This window comes from Labeo rohita, chromosome 20, assembly GCF_022985175.1.
Source record: "Labeo rohita strain BAU-BD-2019 chromosome 20, IGBB_LRoh.1.0, whole genome shotgun sequence".
Lineage (NCBI taxonomy): Eukaryota > Metazoa > Chordata > Actinopteri > Cypriniformes > Cyprinidae > Labeo > Labeo rohita.
The window spans coordinates 5,818,213-5,843,598 of NC_066888.1; the positions used below are offsets into that span (position 1 = coordinate 5,818,213).

At 36.6% G+C, this 25,386-nt stretch overlaps 1 protein-coding gene across 5 annotated transcripts in view; it reads right to left on the reverse strand.

Moving 5' to 3' along the window:
- LOC127183058 (disks large-associated protein 2) overlaps positions 1 to 25,386 on the reverse strand; it is a 159,710-nt gene that overhangs the window by 57,873 nt on the left and 76,451 nt on the right. For all 5 annotated transcript variants that reach the window (XM_051138865.1, XM_051138864.1, XM_051138867.1 and 2 more), the window contains 3 exons: positions 23,370 to 24,526; positions 9,030 to 9,244; positions 1,093 to 1,249 (listed from right to left, as the gene is read on the reverse strand). In XM_051138865.1, coding sequence (XP_050994822.1) covers positions 1,093 to 1,249; positions 9,030 to 9,244; positions 23,370 to 24,526 — 1,529 coding nt within the window. The remainder of the gene's footprint in view (positions 1 to 1,092; positions 1,250 to 9,029; positions 9,245 to 23,369; positions 24,527 to 25,386) is intronic.

The following is a 25,386-nucleotide window of genomic DNA, read 5'->3' on the forward strand; positions in this document are numbered from 1 at the left end:
TTCTAATCAGTTTGACCAAGATTACTAATGTTATCTGCACAACCAGCTGGTAGTTATACTGATCAACCACCTAAACCACCTAAATTAAACTGGGTTTTGGAGCATAGTTAATCAGCACAACCTATTCCTCACCAGCTTAACCATGATAGACCATTTTGGTCTTGGTCACCAGCTATTACTAGGTAGTACTAAGTCTCATTGGCCCTGTCAGCTAGTAATATGGGGGCCAACCACCTAAACCACCTGAATCAAGCTGTTTTGCAACATAGTTAATCAACTCAACATCTTCCCGATTAGTTTAGCCAAGGCAGTTGACTAATTCTACTCCAGTTGACCAAGATGACCTCCCAAGTTGTCCTTGGTCAAATCTGCTGGTAGTTCTGTTGGTTAGCCACCCAAATTAAGCTGGCTTAAAATCTCCACTAGTTTAGCCAAAGTTTTCTACAAACTCTAATCAGATTGACCAAGATTAACTACTCAACTGTTTTCTGCCTGTCCAGCTGGTAGTTACGGTGGTCAACCATCTAAACCAGGGGTGCCCGAACTTGTCCTGGAAGGCCGGTGTCCTGCAGAGTTTAACGCTAAACTCTTAGACACACCTGAACCAGCTAATCAAGCTCTTACTAGGCATACTAGAAACTTCCCAGCAGGTGTGTTCAGGCAAGTTGGAGCTAAACTCTGCAGGACAATGGCCCTCTAGGATTGAATTTTGGCACCCCTGATCTAAACAAACTGGGTTCTGGAACATAATTAATCAGCCCAACCTATTCTCCACGCGTTTAGCCAAGGTCATCAATCAACTCCAAACAGGTTGACCAAGATAACCTAGCAAGTTGTAAAAGACCCCTCCAGAAGTATTCAACCACCACCTAAACCACCTTGGACTAACTTGGATCAGCTAATGATCAGTCAACACCTTAAGCTAGCTTTAAGTGGAAACCCGTTTAATGCAGCTCAAGACACAATCTGAGAAAAGAGCAGGACATCTCAGACAGCTAAAGCCCTCTGCTTGAAACCACTTACTATATGTAGATTGTCTTTGCTTGTACCTGTGTGTCAATGGCGTGTGGTGTTGCGAGTGGTTGGACTCACCTGGCTGACACAGCTTGCCTGACTGAAGGTACTGACTGCACGCATGTAGCTCTGGTTTCTGGAGCGAAACTGTGGAGGGTTGAAGTTGGTTGCTGGGTCCAGAGACACGCTGGGGTGAGGACGCATATCTCTCGTTGTTTGCAAGTGGTAGCCAGAGCTAAATGGAGGGAACAACCAAAAACTAATGTAGCCAAAGGGTAACCTATTCAGAATTAGAGTGAAGGGTCACTCAGCAATAACCACCAATGGTGAACTTTTAAGAAACTCTGAGGATATGATTGAAGACAAAGTAACTTGGTTAACAGCTTTGCTGTCCTGAACCCAAATGCGAGACATTTTAAGTGTGCAAAACTTACAGGCCACATATGAAGACATATACACATCAAAATTAAGATCCAGCAAGCAAAAGAAACATCATACACTATGGTTGTTCTGGATTAGCATTGATGCATCAAAAATCAGTCACTAATGATCATCAACCATCTTATTTTTACTATTTTTTAAAATTGTTTATTGCTTGGACTTTATGTGGTATGATGGCCAAACACAGAGCAACCATCATGGGAAAACTCAAGTGACATGGTCTCAGAACACACATTATCAGTGCTTCGAGTCTCAGTCCAAAACCATACACAGCAACTACATATCCGTCAGCAAGAAAACACCAAGCACCCGTATGGATAGGAGAAAAAGTGTGAAGAGAGCCAAAGAGAAATCGGATGACATTTTTGAAGCTTCTAACACTTCCTCACTGCCAAGAAATCTCAAACATCGACAGCATTCCCTTCATCCTCAGCTCTTTCATCAACAACAAATGTGTGAATTCTCAACTACTTTCACATATACATGAATTTCTCCTAATGGTGTGTGGACACCAAAAGCGAAGTGAATATTCGTATCATGTTATCGCTCTAGATTACTTGCAGGATGTTTTTCGTGTCACACAAATGAAATCATTGCATAATGCTCACCTTGTCAAACTGGCAACCTGATCTCATGACGAAAACATACCTATGGACACTTTTTCACAAGACACGAAATACATGTTACATATTTGATGTGAAATGTCCACTAAGTGGTGCTAAAACAGTGAGTTTTTTTCTCCACCGGAACAGATGAGCGTATATATGGTACGTTGGTTTTGCAGTTGGTGTCACTGCAGTTCTGACTTGAAATGTCTGTTGAGTGGCGCTATAATGCTAATGCTCAGTGATGTTTTAAAACAGTGTAGCATTTGCACAACACTTAAACCTACCCGACAGTATGAACAAAAATTAATGTGATTTAAAAACGCAATCACAAGCATTACAGCTCTTAAATTGTGAGTCATGTTTTTTCACCAGATTCGCACCCAAGGATTTCGCATCCTAAGTCCAATTCCATGCCAGCTGAGCTACCGAGCAAGCTTGTTACGTCCAGAAAGCGAAACATATGGAGCTATAATTAAAACTGTGTATGAAAACAATTACAAGTGCTCGCTGTTTTACCGCCTCTAGTGTTTATTTCTGTTTGAAACTGCAGTGATATGTACTTATTGGTACATATTTTGTGTCTTGCGAAAAAGTTCCCACAGGTATGTTTTCGTCATGAGATCAAGTAGCAAACTGGACATGTTACTAAGCTCTTTGCTGATTGGCTTGTGTGACAGCATGTCAGATGCGATTGAGGCATATATTGTGGCAATCGTGTCACCCAATTTGCGTCATTCATATCGCTCGGCAACAAAAAGGGTCTATTTGCATCTTTGTATTGACTTTGTATGTAATCTACTCACGCAAATAACTAAATTCGCTTTTGGTGTGCACATACCATTAAAAGTGAGATGTGGACACTAGAATCACCAAACTTAATTATAAAATAAGTTACAAAATAGATAAAAAATAATGCCATTGGATGGACAAACAGATGCCATTGATTCCCAAACTAACATCAGTGATTGAGCCAATGCTTCTGTGCCTGGCTGTCTGGGATGCTCAAACTTTTGAGGGAAATCAACTTTTAAATGCTTAACAAAGAGTCAGTGCAAATTATAGCATTCAAAACATTATACACTTCATGTTTAAACTGTGCATAATCCAAAAGACAATCACATATTCTCATACTCTGTATAACCCTATTTTGTATCATCACATACACCAGCCAAGACTTTGTACTTTCATTTACATTTTTATAAAACATCCTGCCAGGTTAATGTGTGCATGTTAGCCCCTTATCCTTTAAAGGGGTCATCGGATGCCCATTTTCCACAAGTTGATATGATTCTTTAGGGTCTTAATGAAAATTCTATAATATGCTTTTGTTAAAAATTCTCAATGGTGGTGTAAAACAACACCCTTTTTACCTAAATCATCCTGTTCTGGTAAAGGTTACTTAAATTTTAAAGAGCTCTGCTCGCCCCGCCCCTCTCTTCTCTCTGTGGAGTGACGAGCCTGTTTACTTTAGCCGCATTTAGCCACGTTTACCTGCTAAACTTGCTAACTAGCATGTTATTAGGAAAGGTGATCACAAAGATTCATAAAAACCCCTTATACTCACTTCAGCTGTAAGTGAAGCTGGATCACAAATGATTTGCGGGAACATAAACTGATATATATAGAATTCCATTCACAAACAAACGTAATCCACCACATCTTCAGCAGCTCAGATGTAAGGAGTAAACGATGACCACTATGTTCATTATTACATTCAACAATACAACACCTCAATCGCTCAATTGGAGATATTCTTCTCAAACTTACATCCTTGCTCTGGCATCGAAACAATCGAGATCGAACTGTTACAGCTGATATAAGGCGGGTCTGAGGTAAGACGCTCATGTCAATCAACTATCGTGGGAGCAGCCTTTGTCAAAGTGACCCCCACACCAACAGGCATCTGAGAATGGCTCGATTTAAAAAAGGAGATTTTTTTTACAGTTTAATTTACAACCACTGCATGGAATTTTTTTCATTATAAGGTAGATTTGTACATACACTGCTAACACACATTAATGCTCAAACAATATGTAAAAGTGAACTTTGCATCCAATGACCCCTTTAATAAGTGCATGAGGATAGGAAGGAATATGATTCACAGTGTTTCCTGTATTACGCAAACTCATCTCAGCTATCATAACACAACCCCATTTATTACATTAAACTAGAGTAAAAAATCAGTCCACTTATTGCATGAGTTATTCTGAGATATCAGATATTTAGAAAATTACTATGAATTACTCAGGAAGGAAAGGCCCAGAGATGAAAATGTATGTGAAATGTTCAAAATAACCTAGTAGTGTTATGTAGGCAAATGCTTGGAAATTATTTAAATAATAAAAACGCAGTGAATGAAATTGTGTGGGTGTATGTCCTATTTTATTAATGTGTATTGAAAGCAATGGAGATCACGGTACTGCGTGAGAATGTAATATAACAGAAGCTGTGATTTAAGTCTGTAATTATCTGTAATAATAGACATTAATTCCCTAGTTGTTAGCTGATTAATTAGACTGAAATTACTGAAAAAAAGTAACATGATGTTGGTGCTTCACTTTCATGCACCTAAATAATAAAACAAGGAGCTACGGCTGACAGACTCAACAGAGTCTATAAAATGTCAATGGTTATTCCTAGGTTTAGTACGTCCTGTGAACTGTAAAGTTACTGGGCTCCTCTTTTCCTGTTGCTCTTGAGCAAGACACAAGGTTATTTTAGGACTGCCATTCATCAACAGAGGTAGCATGGATGTAAAACATCTGTTAAATTAGATAAACTAAACTAATATAGCTGATGATTTAAATGGTCTCCCCTAATGAATACCGATGTTACCGAGAAACGATCCCAAAATGTTGGTCATTTTATCATGTCCTACATATTTTCATAATTTAGACCAATAATGTCTTTAAGACTTCTGCTATACAGTATATAAAAAAGTTTGGAACAACATGAGAGAAAAAGTTATTAATTTCGGCGTTAAATATCTCTTTAAAACAACCTAATACTACCAACCTATTACCATTAGTCAGCATAAATTTAAGTTTAGGCTAAGATGTTAAGATGCATCGTAAACTTCGTAAGTCAGAATGGTTAACTGACATGGTAACGTACCCTCCCTTGCTAAGAAATTGCTCACTCAGAACACCGAAAATGGACGTATTTTACTGTGTCATCAGAAGCTATATGAACCCAGCTCACGGGTTTCTGAGTGTGCAGGATTTGTAGGCACCAAAGTGACACACAGAGCAACTATTTTGGGAAATACACAGTTTGATGGTGTCTCTGGAGCAACATAGACACCTTGTGCCTCATGTTGTTTTCCATTTTCAGCAATGTCACCTGGCACCCAAACAGATGCCCTTCTTATCATCAGTTTGACAGCAAAGAAAAACAACTGTCTGGACAATCTCTCAACAAAATCCTCAACTTCACACCATAGGCTAGCACTGCGAAAAGTTAGTAGTCAATTGCATATATATATATATACCTTATTACCTTATTACTTATTGTAGACCTTATTACTTACTCTCTTTGTACTTTCACAGTTTTACTATTTTACATGCCCATGTGACAGAGCTATTTATTGTGACTTTTTAATGTGAGATTTAATTAATTACTATTTAATAATTATTAATTAATTAATTATTGAGTGCAATATTGTTGTTCTCAGTCTGTCCATAAATAAAATAAAATAAAATACAATAGTCATTTAAATTGCCTCATTACACTCTAAATAATGTTCTTTCTCAGTTAAAATAGCTTAAACAGATTATTGGAGTATGTTTTATTTTTTATTTCTGTCTTTCTAGAGTCACTTCACAATTTTGGTCATTTCAGATTTCACATTTAATTCAATGTGTTTCTTTCTTTAATATGAAATGTAAATTTACTTTGCAATTTCTGAGTGAAAATTATTTCTATACCTTTTTTTTTTCTCAATGTATAACAATTTTCGGATTACTGTACAGCATTCTACTTTTTAATATGCTACACTCAAAACTGCAGGCCTTTTTAATTGTCACTGCTTATAAAACCGGGGAGACAACAGTGATATGACATTCACTAAAATACAATCAACAAATTCTGATCTGGTCACGTTGTCCTTGATATTCTTATGTGGATGGCAACATTAAAATATTTTAGCTTTGTAGTACTTGAGACGCGCCTAGCATCAAAATCCAATATTCTTCTGCAGACTACAGAGAATTTCATATCAGCAATTGCCTTATAAGACATGAGTCGATGGTAGTTAAGCCCTGGGATGTTTTAATTAATTGTCCCTATTGTTATTTAGTGACATATCTTGCCTATACCATTTCATAGTGCACTTATTATACAAGCAGTCTCTGGGGTAATTTTGGGTTAAGAGTTTCAGGAAGGGCGCCATGGTGATAAATTATGATCTCAGCAAATCTCCAGCTTCAGGAAAACACCTGTATGGGGCCAAATCTACAAACTCAACACCAACAACAGCATCACTGCTGTCGTCAACAGTGTTTTTTCTATGTATTTCTCTTTTGATTTTCAAAGAATGTTGTTGTTTGTGAATACTGAGATGGCTTGAGTGAGTTCTGTCACTTTCCCAGAATCATGGCTGATGTATATTTGAAAAGCAAAGCTGTCAATGACAGCTGCTCTGTGAAGCTCTCTGGAAAACCCAGAGACGTTGTTGTTTGATGTTGGTGTTGCTTTTGGGTGGTTGCCAGAGAGTTGTTAAAACATTCTGTGTTTTTTCTCCAGCTGCAGCTACTGTATATAAAAAAAAAAAAAATCTGATTACATTTAATTAAGTATTTTATTGAGATACTAAGTTAGTCTGAAAGATACTGAGGCATATATTTAGGAAGGTATAGCTGTTTAGGTCTTCAGTGTATTCTTTGTTTTTGGTGTAACTAACTACTTTTTAAAAGAATGCTGGTAGCTTAATTGTCATTTAACTGAATTATTAGTAGCTTGTAGCTTGAGAAGTCAGTGCTGGTGATCACTGTTGCACTTGTAGACTGTTGTATCTTTGGACAGCAGACAGACAGCGCAGAACTGACAGATGTGTGAATGACAGTTGCTCAGAGTCTTTAAAGCTCTCTGGAAAACCTGGACAAGATGTTGTTTTGCTTCACTTCCCTATATGAAGAGTTCAGATGCCAAACCAGCTAAAAGCCATCTCGGTCAAAAATGAGATAATGATACTGAGTGAATGCTCCTGACACATAGTATACGTCCATCAAATACTTTTACTTTTACTTACAAACTCGCTAAATTCCAGCCTCAGCCCAATCAGAAGTACCAGTACTTACATAGAAACCTATACAAAGTAGGCAGAAAGAAATGCTACTTTTGAAGAAAGACGTCAGATGGATTTAGAGGCTTTTGCATCTGAACTCTTCATATATATATCAGAGGTTGCATTAACTTTTTATCAGTGACGGAAAAATCTGAAGGCCGTCCGTCATTATGACAGATTACACTGAGGGTGATCTAGTACAAATTGTAGCTGTAATTCCCACTCCTGTCCAGTTGGTAGCGAGTACACTCCAGTCTGGCAGCAGAGCACGGGATACAGAACAAAAACTAAACTATCACGAATGTTTTCCTATGCATTTTATTATGCACAGGCGAGTACACAGAAGCTACAACGACCATCACGCCACATTAAAGAGCACCAAAACGGTATTTATTGCTTGAGTTTCCAAAGGAAATGGACAGAATTTGACTCTAAGCTTTTGAATGGTATAGTGTATAATTTTACAAAAGCTTTTTATTTAAGATAAACACCAATTTCACATAAATAATCCTAAAAACAAAGAAAAAAAAAAATACTGTTCAAAAACTTTTGAGTAGTATGTAGTATATCTCATAGTAAATAATAGTAATAATAATAATAACTATGAGAAGTATAAATTAAAAAGTATGACAATCTAAATAAATAATGAAATATTGTGTGGAAATTATTAATATAATTCTTTATTATTCTACTGTAACGCCTGCATATACATTTTGGATATCACTCTTGCATATGCCTTCTAGTAGAAATTAAATAATTTCTAGGATTTAGGATTTAACTATTTGTTACAAACAGTTTCATCACTAAATATTTCACATCATTTTCCAAACCATCCAGAGCCCAAACTGATCCATCAGAACAAAAAACGATTTCTATGTTTTAACGATACCTGAGATACATACACAATATATCATTCAGATAATGAGAAGAACTAACCTCATGCACAATCACACCACAATGAATGATAAATCATTCTTATTCAATTTAAGTCATACACTGCTTTCTCTTGTGTGGCCATGCAGGGATGTAAAGTACTTCACTAACTCATTGCATTATGCTACTACTTTTCTATAATTTGCGCTTACTCAAGTACTGTTGAAACTGAATCAGTTTACTCCTACTCGGTTACATTTCCATACAGTATGTATATAGAGTAAGAGTGAAAAGATGATTTCTTTAGCTAGACTATTTATTTTTGAGGAAATAAAAACAAAATAAAAAATATTCATATCAAAAAATGAATAAAATAAATATCTTGTTTTGTGAAAGAAAATCGTACATGGTTGGCATGACATAAGGGTGAGTTAAACTACAACTCTTTTACATTATTTACACCCCTACAATAAGCTTTTACAACCCAGTGGCCAGGCCTCAGAAGCTGTTGACTGCACTGAATATGGTCTAAAGCACACAAGATAATAAGACTACTAAGACAACACACAGTACACAGTTGTTTTGCACAATAATATCTGTGAAATACTGAGCCACTTGAACACCAGAACCTACACTTCAAAACTAGAGAAAACCGGCTGAATCTAATGAGCGTTTCTGCAAACACCCTGGAAACAGCTCGAGCTTTTAAATTGAGAAGAAACATTTCGATAAGGCAGGAGCGTGAACAATAGGCAGACAGTTTGTGGGAAACAGCGCTGAAAATAAGAACAATATCTATTTAGTCTTACCTTTGGGTGTCTATATGTGGCCTCTGCATGGCTGATTTGAGGACAAGGGCATCGGACCGCACAGTCTTCTGAGGGGACATCTTGGGGCTGGTATCAGACTCACCACTATCATCGTCTCCCATGGCTTTGACGTAACTACTGCTACGCATCCGGCGACATGGGATCTCCTCCTCCTTCTCAATCCCTGGATAACCCCCCCACTCATCCTGAGGCACCTGCAGGGATACAAACACACAGCATCAAAGCCAGTTCTCGCATACTGCACCTTTCATCAAACATCACGTCAAGCTGTTTGTTAAACCTACCAGCTGCAGCTAACTTTCTGCCAGTATATCTGTCATAATTAGTCAGGAATTCCAGGAACTCCCCAGGGCTTTATTATTGGCAAGTATAAAAATGTAAATAAATATATAAATCACTTTTTTTCTAAATAGATTTTTAAAAGTATCTACAATTATGTCACGTTTTAATTCATTTTTAAACATTTAAATAAATGTTACAATTAAATTTATTTAAAAATAAGAGGACCAATGGATGGATAGATAAATAAATAAATAAAATTAAATAAATGTAGGCCTGAATTAAATCAATTGTAAGCATAATCAATTTTTTTTTTTTTTTTTTTAACAATACTTTGATAATTGAGTCATTTCATTTTTAAGTGGCATTCATAGCTCTCCAAAAACAGAGACCAATTAGCAAGAGGACATGAAGAGCTGAGTCGGAATGCTTTGGACCCAAACGCTGGATCAGGTTCCCACAGAAAACCTGGATCCCATACAAGCTTATCTTGCAGTCTCTTGATAATAATCATGTAGACAAATTTACTTATTTATGAAACTAACATTTTAATATATGATAACTTACTGTAATATCCTAAAAGAAATGATATGCTTGTTTTTTGATGCAGTCAAATAGCAATCAGGTCAGTGAACGGACTGGGATTCAGCCTGGTTGTATTATGCAGGTTCAAAGAGAATATAAAGTGATATTGATGACTAGCGGAAGCTACTCTCAAATACTCTAAAGCTCTATTAGGGCGGTAATTGTTTCTCAGGGTGATGTCAGTAAAAGGGCATTTGCCTGTGATGAATCTCAGGCTTTCGGAAGGCAATTATTTCATAGAAGGATGCTGGAGTTGCTATGTAATTTTATTTATTTTAGATATAGCACATACACACTGCAGAAGGTTGTCACTTTCTTTATACAAAATGTGGTTCTTTATTAGCGTGACACATTATACAACAGAATTCACAATACAACAGAGATTTATAAGAAATGGCTAAAAATAGCTAACAGCAAACATGCTAAATTGTCGGCATTCATATTTGTCATTTACAGCCATTAGATGACAAAACATTGCTATGGTTATCAATGTGTGGCTCCATCATTTGATACAGGATCAAAAGATGTACACTTTAGCATAAAAAGATTACTTATATACTTAACTGTAAATTGAATATAACGTTTTCTGATATACTGTATGAAATGTAATTAGCTCAACCAACAGTTTTTTTTTCTCACAATTGTGATATAATCTCGCAATTCTGACTTTTTTCTCAAAATTTTGAGATATAAACTTTTGTGAGTTATAAAGTCAAAATTGTGAGATATAAAGTCACTGCCAGTTATGAAGTCAGAATTACAGGGATTGTGAAAAAGTCAGAATGATATACAATTTGCAATTTAGTTTTTCTCCTCACAGTTGCGATTTTTATATCTTAAAATTGTGACATTTCTGTTTGTAATTCCGAGTTTATATCTTGAAGTTCTGACTTTTTTCCACAATTCTGAGTCCTTTTTTCAGAATTGTGAGATATAAACTCACAGTTGTGAGTTATAAAGTCAGAATTGCAGGAATTGTGTCATATAAACAAGACTTTTTTCTCACAGTTGCGTGTCTGAATCTCACAGTTATGTTATTTATTTATCAGAATTGCTTTTGAATTTTTTTCTCAGAGCTTGATTGACAGGCAACCTGACCAACCATAACATCAAATCCGCCATTATTGCCCGACGAACAAACAGGAGAGTAGGTTAACTTCAGTGGACTTAAACTTGAAAAATTGTGTATTGACATCTCTCCGCAGCTGAAATAAAATATGTTCTGATGTTCATTCATGTTTATTTCATGCTTTAAGTAAATATGAAAATATTATCGGTTCACATGCTGCTTGAACTGAGGGTATTTTTATTAAGCAGGCCTACATAATATGTAAATGTATTTGTAGTATACTTAGAATGAAAAAAAATATATTGTAAATACATTTTAGTATAATTATTTTTCACTAGGCCAGTGATCTGTCACAAGATCAAAGAGACACAAAATGGTATTTTTTTTTTTTTTTAATTTATTACAAATTTGAAAGACTTTGTTGAGACATTGTTTCATACCAGAAGTAACCTGCTCTATCTTGTCTGTCGGCATGTTGTCAGTTTCCTCTTTGCTCCGTGATATACGTTTTATTGAGTGAACGCATTTAGCGTAAGAGTCAACTGCAAGTAATAAAGTCAGAATGGTTGGAATTTTACAAGATATAAAGTCAGAACTGTGAAATATAAACAGTTAGCAATTTGCAATTCTGACTTTCTGTCTATATCTCAAAGTTCTGACTTTTTTTTGGAATTTTGACTTCTTTTCTCAGAATTGTGAGATATAATAAAGTCAGAATTGCGAGATATAGACAATTTGCAATTCTGACGTTTTTCTCATAATTGTGAGTCTACATCTCACAGTTCTGACTTTTCCCACAATTCTAACTCCTTTTCTCAGAATTGTAAACTTGCAACTGACCGTTTACAAAAACCTGTCCTCCTTAGTTACTGTTGCTATGTCCGAACAAACAATGCCGCTCCCACACTACACATCATATTCTCATATTAAACTGACAACACACAGACAGACAAGACAGAGCAGGTTACTTCTGGTATAAAACAAAGTCTCAACAAAGTCTTTCAAATGTTGTCACTTTGTGGCTCTTTAATCTCATGACAGATCACTGTATTGCCTCAGTTCAAGCGGCATCTGAACTGAACGTCTTTTCATATTTACTTAAAGCATTCAACACGTTCTCACTCCCAACTCGTCACATATTGACAGTTGGTAAGGGCCCCTTGGCTTCACTTTTTGACGCTCAGGGTACACCTTTAGCGTCAGGGTGCTCTATTTTTTCAGTTCTTTCTTAATTTAATGGTATGCATGCATTTGTAAAAACAGAAATGATTTTATATAAATTTATACTTTTATTGGAGCACCCAACCCACCCCTACCCTAAACCTACCCACTTCTGAACAATATAAAACACGCAACGGGCAAATAAGTACAGTCACAGGTATTTACTGCAAAAACCGACCATAAACAATCAGTATAAAAGCATTACAAACAAGTCCTGTTGCATTCCGAGTTTTCCGAAGCCGCACAATATCTTAATGCGCTCACATTCAAAAAGATACTCCCAAACATTAGCATGACGCAATCGGTCACGAGACACCCAAGAGCCAATAGCATTTCACAACCAAGGCTTGCTTCTTCTGGTGGCATTTTTTTAATTTGCGCACAGACAGACTGCAATGCAGCACAGAGGACAGCGGACGGAGATGGTGATCACATCTATTCTTCTCACAAATCAATCGTTTTGCTTCGGAACCCTTGGAATATTAATACTTTTTGAATAAATTATGAATATAGTTGTATCTGCCTGTTATATCTTGTGTTTTGTTGACAAATGGTTAGGTTTAGGGGCAGGGTTTGGGTTAAATGTGTAAATAGCATAATTTAAATGAAACTGTTGTGACTGTTTGCATTGAAAAAAAATCACACCCCAACATATATGCAATGATAGCAATATTATTATCCAATATGTAATTTTATCATTACGATAAAATCCCCAGTGTCTTTTGCGTCAGCACATTGACACCAAGGGTTTCTTATGTAAAGTACTGGAGGACCCTGCATGTTGAAAAAATTATGCTAAAGGGGTACCCTGAGCATCAAGAAGTGACGCCAAAGGGGTCCTGACTGATTGTCAATATGTGATGAGTTAGGAGTGAGAACGTGTTGGAAATAAACATGAATGAACATCAGAACGTATTTTATTTGAACCGCAGGGACGTTAATACATACAATTTTCAGTTTAAGTCCACCAAAGTTAATCTACTCTCCTGTCTTATTTGGTTGTCGGACAAAATGGCGGATTCAGCGTTGTGACTGGTCAGATCGCCTGTCAATCAAGTCCTTTGCAAAGGATCAAGTTGCGAGTAATAAAGTCAGAATTGTTGGAATTTTGAGAGATATGAAGTTCAGATTTTTCTCCCACAATCTCTTTTTTTCACAATTTTGACTTCTTTTCTCATAATTGTGAGACAGAAACGTGTAATTGTTAGTTATAAAGTCCAGTTCTGAGGAGAAAAAAATTCCTTATATTTTCTTACAGTTGTGAGTTTATATCTTGCATTCTAAATTCTAACTTTTTTCTCAAAAATGCGAGTTTAAATCTCGCAGTTCTGACTTTTCTCTTCCAATTCTAAGCTTATATCTCACGAACTGTGAGTTTCTCATGCAATTCGGACTTTATAACTCACAACTGTGAGTTTATATCTCACAATTTTGAGAAAAAAGTCTCACAAAAAGTTGTGAGACAAAAAGTTGCAATTACCTTTTTATTTTTTATTCAGTGGTGGAAATGGTCTTCCATATTTTCTTTCCTCACTAAGTACATATTTATATGCAATTTCACAATTACTCAAAACAAGATTCCTCAAGACAAATTGCTCCTAAGGGACACAATAAACAATAAACTAAACTACTTCTATTGTCTTTGGAATATGGTTAAAATATGCTGCTGAATGCAGCTCATGACTCTTTCTAAATGTCATATTCTGGCCGTATTCAGCTCCCTAGCAGAACACTGCTATAATAAAATCACTGTACTCAAGCTTATTGGCAGTAAATCTGCAGTGAAAAAAAAATGGGTCAGGCAACCTCAAGACCTCTTAACCTTAAAAAACTCTCTCACATCTGAACACAGCATTTGTTAACACCTCCAGTTTTGTTTTCAAGGGATAACGGCAGAAATTTGTGTAGGATGTAGCCATAGCAACAACACATGAATAAACACGAACACAGCATGCATATGTAACAGTGCAGCTAAGACTTTAGATGAGAAATAGACATTGCTTATACCGGAGGTAATTAGAGCAATTTATTAAGAGGGAAACAGTTGTGAAAACACCATAAAATGCCATTCAGCAAGGAATATATACATATATTAATGCAATGTGTGCCACCGTTATTTACTACATTTTCTAAAAAAAAGGACACAAACAGGTTAAAAGCCATGTGACCGACTGCTGGGCCAATGGCATCACACAAACTGTAATCTACTTACTACACCGTACAATAGGGCTAAATCAAAACCATCAAATCTTACATACAAAATATTTATGCACACTTGTATCCAAGGTAGAGACATCTTGCAGTTAAGACATCAAAGCAACAGTCATTACATTATGCATTATACTTTTGTTTGTATTTTTCAGCAAGATGATGTAGATTACAACCTATTGCATAAGACAAGAAACAGTGACACAAATAATACACTGCAACAAGATGACAAGTATAAATTAATGTGCATACAGAATAAATGAAAATGAGTTCATATGAATTATATATAGTAACATATAGGCTTCTGATTGGTCAAAAGAGGTTTGCAGACATGCTAAATTAAATTAATTTAAATGCTTTTACAAATTGATAAGCTTCAAATTTCTACTTTCAAATCCTCAAAAAATGGTTCCAAAATGTCTGACATTCTTAACTTATCCACAGAAATATTGAAATTATGCAAATACATATACTGTATATATTGCAGCACAACAGGCACTATACTTATTTAATTAAATCAAAGCCTTTGATTTTGCACTTAGCTTTATTACAGTTTTAGAGTTATTTTCATTAATTGTGCAGCCACATTGTTGTATTTTAATTTTACATTCTCACGAACCCTCTGCAGTTTCTTCATGAACTCCCATTTGGAAAACCCTGTTCTAGTGGATGGATGCCAAATAACTTATTTGCAACATTTGTAAATACTGTCAACTCCACTGCTATGCCTAACGACAACATTTAGCCAAGATTACCCAAGATTATTACTACATAGAGTTACTAGAGTTCCATCTCACCATATGGTCCTACACAATCATTTACATTATTTATTAAAATGCTGACTATATCTGCAAGAAATACCTTAAAAAGTAAACATAAGCACAGAGCATTTCATCAGACTGGATTATGGTGGGTAGATACGCCTACATCCTTTAAAAGTGCATCAGAATTTCTTTTTTTTTTTTTCTTTTTTTTTTCCTGGATGTAAGCCAGTAAGCAAGTCAAGGGATGTTTATCCAAAAAAGTGTAAAAATGTGAATTTTCCTTAATTTTCCATCAGCTCCACCAGAACATAATAATAACATTATAAAACTATTTATGTATATGGACATTTTGGTCACTTTTTTTAATCTAAATGAACTCAAAGATAGTTTTGAACACATTGGAAGACTATGTTCTCCGCTTTTAAAGGAATACTGTGGACTCAGCATAAATTAAACTCAATACATCATGATGATGATTACCACAAAAGTCAATTGTTCCTCCTTCTCTTGAAGGAAAATATCCAGTTACAGTGAGGAACTTACAGTGAATATGGCAAATTCATAAACATTAAAATACTCACTGTTATAATAATAAAGACATAAGGTGTAAACAACATGTGGGAAAATTTATTTTAGGAAGAAAAATAAATACCCAACAACTACAGTACACTAACACTGGAAGGCCTAACATTGGCAGGTACACTAGAGGGCTAAATCAGCTGTTAATATGATTACTTAAACAGTTTCACAGATCAAACAATACAGACGTAGAATTTTGTGAACATTATTTTGTGTATTTGATGTAATGCAATGTGTTTATACGGTTTAAGGCTCAAAAAACACATTATTTTCCAGACTCCTCTCTTCCCCACCTTTCTGAAATGCGTAGATTTTTACAAAGCTCATCATTCTGATTAGTCAGCTATCCAGTGCATTGTGATAGAATACCTCAAGCATGTGACGGAAATGTTATGCCCCTTACTATGTTGTGATGCCATTTCCCAGCGCTACAAGACAAAAACAATAAAACCCATTATAAATGAGATTGAAACGTCACATCATGACCTCATAGCTGAATGGACAGAACATAAATGTAACGTTTTAAAAATACACTGCAGAGCATGACATTGACATTACAATGTTGTAGTATCCGAGGGAATTTTGCATGCTCTGTCTTGTGTGACTACAGCTTTATAATTGTTTTTTTTTTTATGCGTCGCCATGCCATGCTGTGCCATGTAAACATAAAACCATGTCTGCATTTGTGATCGTAGAAATTACAAACAACAAGCACTACTCTACACTGCTCAAAACTCGCGCTTGAATAGTCAGTAGCAAATTCTTAAATATGAAAACGTACTTACAGGCTGTGAGTCAGAAGTGCCAGATTGTCCTTGCAAAGTTGGATTTGCCACACTTTATAGAAATAGCCTTTGTTCAGAGCCGGCATTGTAGACTATTCTCCCAGGTTCAGGAAACAGTCCTCCGTAAAATGCACTCCACACACTTGAATATTTGTGTTACTGTTCTCGAACAGTGTTGTAAATATAACTTAACCACTGATTTCTAGTTGTGTATTCATTTGGAAGACTAAACAAAGTAGTTTTGCTTTCGCAACGAAACACACAGTGTCTCCACAACATGGTGGCATCATATGATCTCTTAAAATAATATAATAGTCTTCACATTTCTGCTCTTAAATCCTTAGAAAACTGTTCCTATTCACTTTCATTGTAAATGGTTCACCGGAACCTTGATTATTTGTGGTTAAAAACAAGGACTCCATCAAAGGTTTGAACAGATGAGTTTAAATTATTTTTGTGTTAATCAACATAACGGCACAAATGCACTCGACTGATATTGAACCCAGAATGTTCTTTTAAACTAAGTTGGACTAATTCAGCTGCCATTTTCAGTGGCAGTTTAATGTTCTCTGTATCTTGACTGGATTCTGAAGCACATCACTGTGATAAAATCAAAGACAATGTCTAGACAGCATCATGAGAAAAGCACCAATTTATCTCCTTAGCAGAGTGTGACAGACAACAGGTTCCTTCTGCCTCAAATTGTGTTTTATAATATCTTTTATCATAAGTCTATGCTTCATTTCACTTTGAACAGTGTCATACTTTTTATACTCTGTATTTATTATCATTTTATAATAATTTTTTTTTTCCCTTTACCATTACCATTTCCCACCCACTCCTACTCTCCTTCCGGTCAGTTTTTGGACAACGTGTTGATGCATGCGTGTGAAGTTCAGAGTTATTTTTGCAGGTAGTTCCAATAAACCAAGGAGAAAGTTCTGAAAGTTACAGAATATTATCATAATACATCAAGCGCTTTAATTTCAAAAGATGAAGGAAAATTTGATTCCTCATGATATGATTTTACATTTTAAGTTCTTAAAAGGTCAGCATGAAACACTTTATGTTTAAAAAGAGTATTTATTAGGGAAATAATACTTTAAAAAATAATATATTCAAGTATGAATGGAACATAATGTTTTCGAAAACTCAAAGGAGAAGTCCACTTCCAGAACAACAATTCAGAACAAATAATTTACTCACCCCTTTGTCATCCAAGATGTTCATGTCTTTCTGTCTTCAGTTGTGCAGAAATTATGGTTTTTGAGGAAAACATTTCAGTATTTTTCTCCATATAATGGACTTCATTGGTGCCCCGATTTTGAACTTCCAAAATGTAGTTTAAATGTAGCTTCAAAGGGCTCTAAATGATCCCAGCCGAGGAAGAAGGGTCTTATCTAGCGAAACGATCTGTAATTTTTTTTGGAAAATAAAAATTTGTATACTTTTTAAGCACAAAAGCTTGTGTAGCACTAGTGCTGGCATGCATGTCCACTACGCTACTATTGAATCATGTCGAAAGGTCATGCGGAACTACAGACCCAGTGTTTACAAAGTGAACGCACAAAAACTAAGGAAGTGCAAGTAAGTCAAATGCTGTTTTCAAAATTGTGGCACCAATGAAGTCCATTATATGTAGAAAAATCCTCAAAAACCATAATTTCTTTACGACTGAAGACAGAAAGACATGAACATCTTTGATGACCAGGGGGTGAGTAAATTATTTGTAAATTGGTGTTCTGGAAGTGGATTTCTACTTTAATTGCATGCTATTTACAAATAAATTTAAAAAAAATGTATTAGTTTAAATGCTGTCTCGGAAATGTTAAAATCTACTGACAAGCATGTATGATAAAATAAAATATACTTTAATATAATTTTTATTGAGACTTGTATGTCATGCATTTGCATTTACTTGTAATTACACATTTGTGACCCAGGACCACAAAACCAGTCTTAAGTCACTGGGGTATATTTGTAGCAATAGCCAAAATACATTGTATGGGTCAAAATTATTGATTTTTGTTTCACGCCAAAAATCATTGGGAAATTAAGTAAAGATCATGTTCCATGAAGATATTTTGTAAGATTCCTACTATAAGTATATAAAAACGTAATTTTTGATTAGTAATATACATTGTTAAGAACTTCATTTGGACAACTTTAAAGGTGATTTTCTCAATATTTTGATTTTTTTGCACCCTCAGATTCCAGATTTTCAAATAGTTGTATCTCGGCCAAATATTGTTCTATCATAGCAAACCATACATCAATGGAACGCTATTTATTCAGCTTTCAGATGATGTATAAATCTCAATTTGGAAAAATTGACCCTTATGACTGGTTTCATGGTCCAGGGTCACATTTGTAATGATTTAATATAATACAGTGATGTTCTTTAGTTTGTTACTCAGCATATCAAAATAAGTGGCATTATTACAAAGTGCACTTTTAAAGGTCTATTTAAGAATGTTAAGTTAAAAAAAAGGGCTACTTAAAGGGACAGTTTCTTTTTTCTGTTTTCTGTGTATTTTTGGGTGAACTATCCTTTAAATGGCCTTTTATTTTATTAATATCACCTGCAAGTACACCATGTGCTCTTGTTTCTTTGATCAGTGAATTTCAAATTTGTGATTCAGAATTAAGACTGACACAATTCTCTCTACAAAAACCTGCTTTGATGAGTCAATTAGCAGAATCTCCCATTTCAAAAGCATAAATCATAAATCTATTCCTCTGCGTTTTTCTGTATATTCACACAAATCAATCTTAAAGCACAAAACATCTCTAACTGGACATTTACATCATTAAATTTATTTTCATCCTCTTCCAGATGAGTGTTAGTGGGGTAACAGTACATTATTCTACCACAAGGAGGCACTACAGACAACACGCTAATATACTGTAAATGAACATTCATTATTCACTGACAGTGAGGAAGTGCAGATAGAGATATAACTCCACTCAAGAGCAGGATTAGAGGAATCTAAATGAGATAAAAACATCAGATGTTGAAACGATGACTGCAGAATACTTTTAGACGTTTCCACTCAATGCGAGATTGCATGCTATCATTGCAAATTCAGATCGAGTTCAGTCCTTTCACAACTTTTCGCTTACTCTATTTGCTGGGAGATAGAAATGTCTCCAGGGGTTAGAGTTGATAAGGGAGTTAAGATCTTGAAATATTGCAAAATAAAGTTTCAAATGAATAAGTAGCACTTTACAGAGCTGTGCTAACAGCTAGCGGATTAATCAGGGGGCTGTTTAGCTGAAGACCTTTGAACTCCTCCTTCCCAGATATCCTTAGTAAATCAGCTTCAACGAAAAAAGACTACATTTTGCTGAATTCTGGTGGTTAATAACATAGCTGTGCTGCTCCACCAGCAAACCAGCATGGAAATTCATGCTAATCCAGTCTTTTCAGGACAGCTGAGAGGAAGGCCTTGGCAATCTCAAGTTTCAAACAGATCTCAATAATGCCCCAAATTGTACTCAGATCTGACAAGATACCAAAATATGCAAATCAATAAAATCAAATCATCAGCTTAATTCAAATTCTAAAAAAGTCTAACCTTTACAGTTTTGCACATTAAACCACCTCAAACCATGTATGTCCAAGACACATCTGGCTGGTTAAACACACTGGAACACAGCTGACTTACAATGAAATCAAATTTGAAGTTCACGGTTATTCCTGAATGGTTAATTAGTGAGTGTATCCAGTTTAATGTCACTTACAACTCAGGCTGTCATCTCTCTCGAGCACTGACAGTCTCTAATAAGGTCAACAACAGGACAGGCCTCATTTTTTTTTCCTGTGCAAACATGACAATGCTGTATGTGCTGATGATTTGTACAAAGTAGTCCTCAGCTCCTCAGTACAAGGAGATCACTGGTACTTATACCATAATTAACCTTCAAGGAGAGTAAGATGTCAGTTAGATGTAGGAAGTTATTGGTTGAATAACTGTGTAGCAGTCAGCATGATCTATGTGTGCCTCGTGCCATAATTCAGAATGAGAATCAGAGGCAGTATGCCACAAAGCACAATGTGTGAAATAATATATATTGCACTCAAATTGCTCTTATGGCAATTGATTGAATTCATATCTGTTTTGATAGATACGAATGAAATCATTGGTGAAATTACCTGAATCAAAACAGTGGTGGACTGATATGGATTTTTTTGACTCCTAAGGTAATCGCACACTGAGCCTGAAATTTTCGTATGTTTTTTTTCAGGAGTTTGTTTCATATTTGTCATCCTTTCCTATCAAAATGCTTGCTACAGATGCGAAAACGCAGAAAATCGAACATGAGGTCGTATTTATTTTTTCGTATTAATGTAATTTCAGACTCAGTGTGCAAAGACCTTTAAACATGCTGCCATTCTTTGCACCGTCAAAATAAAAGCTCAGGCTCTGGCAACATAAAAGTCCAATTTTTGACGGGAAAACTTTTAAGCCAATGTCGTTCATTATTTCCTCTGGCACACTGTAAAAAAAAGCAGTTTCAATTTGAAAAAGTAAGTGTTCGTGCTGCCGTAAAAGTTTAAGTTTACTCAACTCAAATATCCACGTTTTCACGTAGTACAACTTAACATTTCATGTTGACTAAACTTAAAGTCTTAAGGCAGCATGAACACTTTTTTTTTTAAGTTGAAACAACTTTTTTTTTTTACTATGCGAAATAAAAGTTATGAAATTTATATCATAGCATTTATTTGATGAAACATCCTTCAGACATCTTGCCATTTATCAAATAAAGGATTCTCACTGTCACATGCTTTAACTGCACAATCCTACACTAAATCACGGATCCTGTTTGTATTGATCCCCCATTCTTAGGCATCAATGATTCCCACAGGCCTTAAACAATAACACTAGACAGTCAATTACTAGATTCAATTGCATTTTGCCTCACGCAAATCTGTTTGAGTAAAAGAAAGTGGACCAAACATACAGTTTTCTTTAGAGATACTTAAAACCACAACATTTATGATTTAGTGGGTATGTATAAGTTAAATGTTCATGTTTATCTTATCCAAAGAGTACTTTTATTACAGGAACAATCCCCTGGAGTAACCTGGGGTAATGTCTTTTGCTCAAGGACACCATCATGACAGGAAGTCACTGTGATTCTCGAGTTCATCAATCACCTCTTCTTTGGTTTAAACTAGAGCCAAAATGGTAGTTTTCGTCATAATATTCATCAACAACTTTTTTTTTTTTTTTTTACCAAAGAAAACAAGGCGATAAAATAAAACTTGTTTTGAATCACAAAAATTATGACGACAATCCATTAACATTTTCATCAACAAATAAAAATGAGACAAAAGTGTTAGGGAGGGACAACTTGGGAAGAGATCCAAAACTAATCTCCTACATGGTTAAGCGGGTTTTAGTTTAGCAATTAATTTAGTTGCTAATGTCTGTCATTAATGTTAATCATGCAACAAAAGAAAGACAAGACAAAGAAAATCACTCACTGCTCTTGACTGAATCAAAATTAATCATTAACTAACCCATTTGATTTTAGCCAACTAATTCCACTCTACATTTAGTCGACTAAAACTAGACTAAAACATATATTGTCACAATCATGTTTAATGTCTTCACGTTTCATCAGTCAAATCTGCTTTTTTGCTTTTTTCTGCTTTTCATTCAGCTTACACAGCAATAGCCTGGATGCTTTTGTCTATATAAGGGATTTCCTGGTTTGTCATAAGTTATTAGTTCTATGAGTCTGTCTTGGACCTTCTGCACAAGAGCGCCCTCTGGCCTCAAGTATGAATGAAACATACACTTAGGATGACCACCTGGCAGTAGATCTGTTGCGGGACATGTGCGAGGCATACATTTACTACTGTTATGCTATGTAACTATTGATTTACACCCGTTGTCATATGTGCTTATTTATGTTTCAGAGTGTGCACATGTAAGCGAGAGAAAGCGCATCCGTTTTGTGTGAGAGTGAAAAGAATACACCTGTGAGAGAAGGTGCACGCACATTTTGATGCACCCTTGCATTACAATAATGCTCTCTGAACATTTGTCATTAAAATAACGCCATAGAAACGCCTCAAACGAACTATTAAAATAAGAAAAAAAGTCCTGTCTGAAAGCTGCATCAATTTTTTTAATTGGTTAAAATTAATGGAGAATATCGTGTTTTTCCATGAGCCCTCGACCATTTCTGTCAGTGGTGCTAGATCACACGATGATGTCCGCACTTCCTTTGCACTGAAACTACGCCGCAAAAAGAATAAAAAAAAAACTTTCTTAAAAAGGCAAAAGAATGTACATACATTTTCTTATTATGACAATTAAAAACCATCAGAATAATGAAAATGTGGGACATTTTCTAAATATGCGACGTGCGGGACAAGGAGTGAAAATGCTGTGTGGTACAACGCAAAGCAGGACAGGTGGTCACCCCACATACACTGTGCGCGAGTGTTGAGCGCTCTGTTATGTTCTGCTATATGAATTGCCTAATTCTGGATACGAATAAAACATAAGGTCATGCACAGACTTTGATTAGGCATGCTACAAACTCCCAGACATATTAATAAAATGCACGTCTTTGTCAATTACTCAGTGTCTAAGGAAAAGTTCTGTCAAAATCTACGCCAAAGTCAAAGTAGATATATGTTAAACACAAGCAACATAAAGACTAATTGTCTTCATAAAGAGAGTGTCTCAACAGGAAAACCATTCAACCAATTGTTCAACTGCTGGATAATTTCTGAAAGGCATTTGGTGCACCATCATATCATCCCACAAGGATGGAAAAGGATATGTTTAAGAAAGCCATGTCTTACCTGTAGGTAGTGTGAGGACCGGAATGATGGTTTAAGGTCCTGATGCATCATGGGTTTCTCTAGGTTTAGGGAGGACTTTCGGTATGCCTCTTTGGCCTGGCTAACAGTGAGCGTTGACCAGGAACTCCTCTTCATGAACTTTCCCTCAGGTGCCATGGACAGACCCTCGCAGGCCGAACACTTGACGTCATTGTTGCTTTTGGAGGTTTTGAGCGAGTGGTCTCCAAAATGAGTGTGCATGGATTCTGGGAAACTGTGGCCAACGTGCTCATGATGGTGGCGGCTCAAGGCGCTGGCCGTGCGGTAGGTGCTGTCGCTGTCTAGGTTGTCGTCCGAGCTCCACCAGCCCCCCGTCCCCGACCGGTGCCTGCGCTCCTTGCTTTTACTGCGCTTGCTGCCGTGCTTGGATGAGTGATGACCGCCGTGGTGATGGTGATGGCTTCCCCCTCCTCCGCTATCTCCTTTGGTGCCATTCATCTTGGACGATCCCTCCAGTGAGTGGGACTTAGTGAAGAGCTTCTGGACGGAGTGCACCAGGTGTCGGATTCGACCGGGGCTCTCGCTGCGCTGCTCCCCACCAGTGGCGGCGGATGTGCGTTGGTACTGGAGCGTGTGGAAGCCATCACGATGAAGCGGAAGCTGTTTTTCGAACTGGTCCAGCAGGTTTGCGGGGATGCGGTTGCTTTTGCTGCTGCCGTGGTGAGAGGCAGATGTTGCAGCAGCGGCAGCGGCGGCGGATGTGGCTGAGGTGGTGATGGCTGCACAGTCTTCCCGGGCAGCTGGGTCGTAGTACTGCGAACTGTAGTGCATTCTGGGAAAGGTGCTGCTGGAGACATGGTCAGTGGGGGCAGTGGAAGTTAGCGCCACGGGTGACATGATCATGCAGTCGGAGTGAATGGAGCTGCGGGGGGAAAGACGGTGATGGAAGTCCATGGCGCAGGTCTCCGTGGGGCTGAGCAGGTAGTGGTGGCGCAGGTCGGTCACATGCATGCCGTGCAGGTCATGAAGATGCTCGCACTCCGCCAGTCCACACGGGGGAAGTGTGGGAATCTGGTGCGGTGCACGACCACCTGATAAGCCCTTCATGTTCCTGGGTGGAGCGAGGCTACTATCCTCATTGAAATCTCGGGATGGTGACCAGGGGGAATACTGCTGGTCTGGAATAGAGAGAAGGACATTAAAGATGTAGATTAGTCTCAACTTTATTTATCTCACACAACAAATACTTCTCTCTTTTTTTGGAGATTTCATTACTTTACACAAGGATTTCATTACTTTACACAATTGCATTTCGATTTTTTGGGAAGAAAATATCTTTCGCTTCAGCAAATGCAGACGATTTGATTTGAACATTTCATGAACATTTCACCCTAGTTACTTAAAGAATTCAAGCCTCTGTTACTAATTCAAAACCATCAAGTAACTAGCAATGAGTTTCAAAGCGGAGATTCAAAAAGGTTATTTATGTAAGAAGGACATAGTTTTTCAATGAATTGGGCGAATGTTTTACTCATGAATAGAGTGCTAGATTTAAATATACATACTTCCCTGTTAGTGACTAAAAACATTTTGTGAAAAGAGTAGTATGTCTGAATTCACAGTATTCATAGTAGGCAAAAGCTACCCAGAACTACTACTTCCACTGAGATTTTAAAGTGCAAAACTATCATCTGGATCTGAAGTGACGCAATTGATGGTGTAAGTCACACAATACTGTCAAGATGAAAATGTAGTATGTCTGTGTTACATTCATACTGTACGAAACTCATTCATAATATATAGAACAGGGTGTCCAAATCTTTTTCTGGAGAGCCACTGTCCTGCAGAGTTTTGCTGCAATCCTAATTAAACACACCTGAATCAACTAATAAAGGTCTTCAGAATGACTACGAACTTCCAGGCAAGTGTGCTAGAGATGGTTGGAGTTCAAATTTGTAGGATGTTGGCCAGGACTGGACACTTCTGATAACATACTTTTTTTACTTGCTCAAAAAGTAAACTTCGGACACAGCCAGTC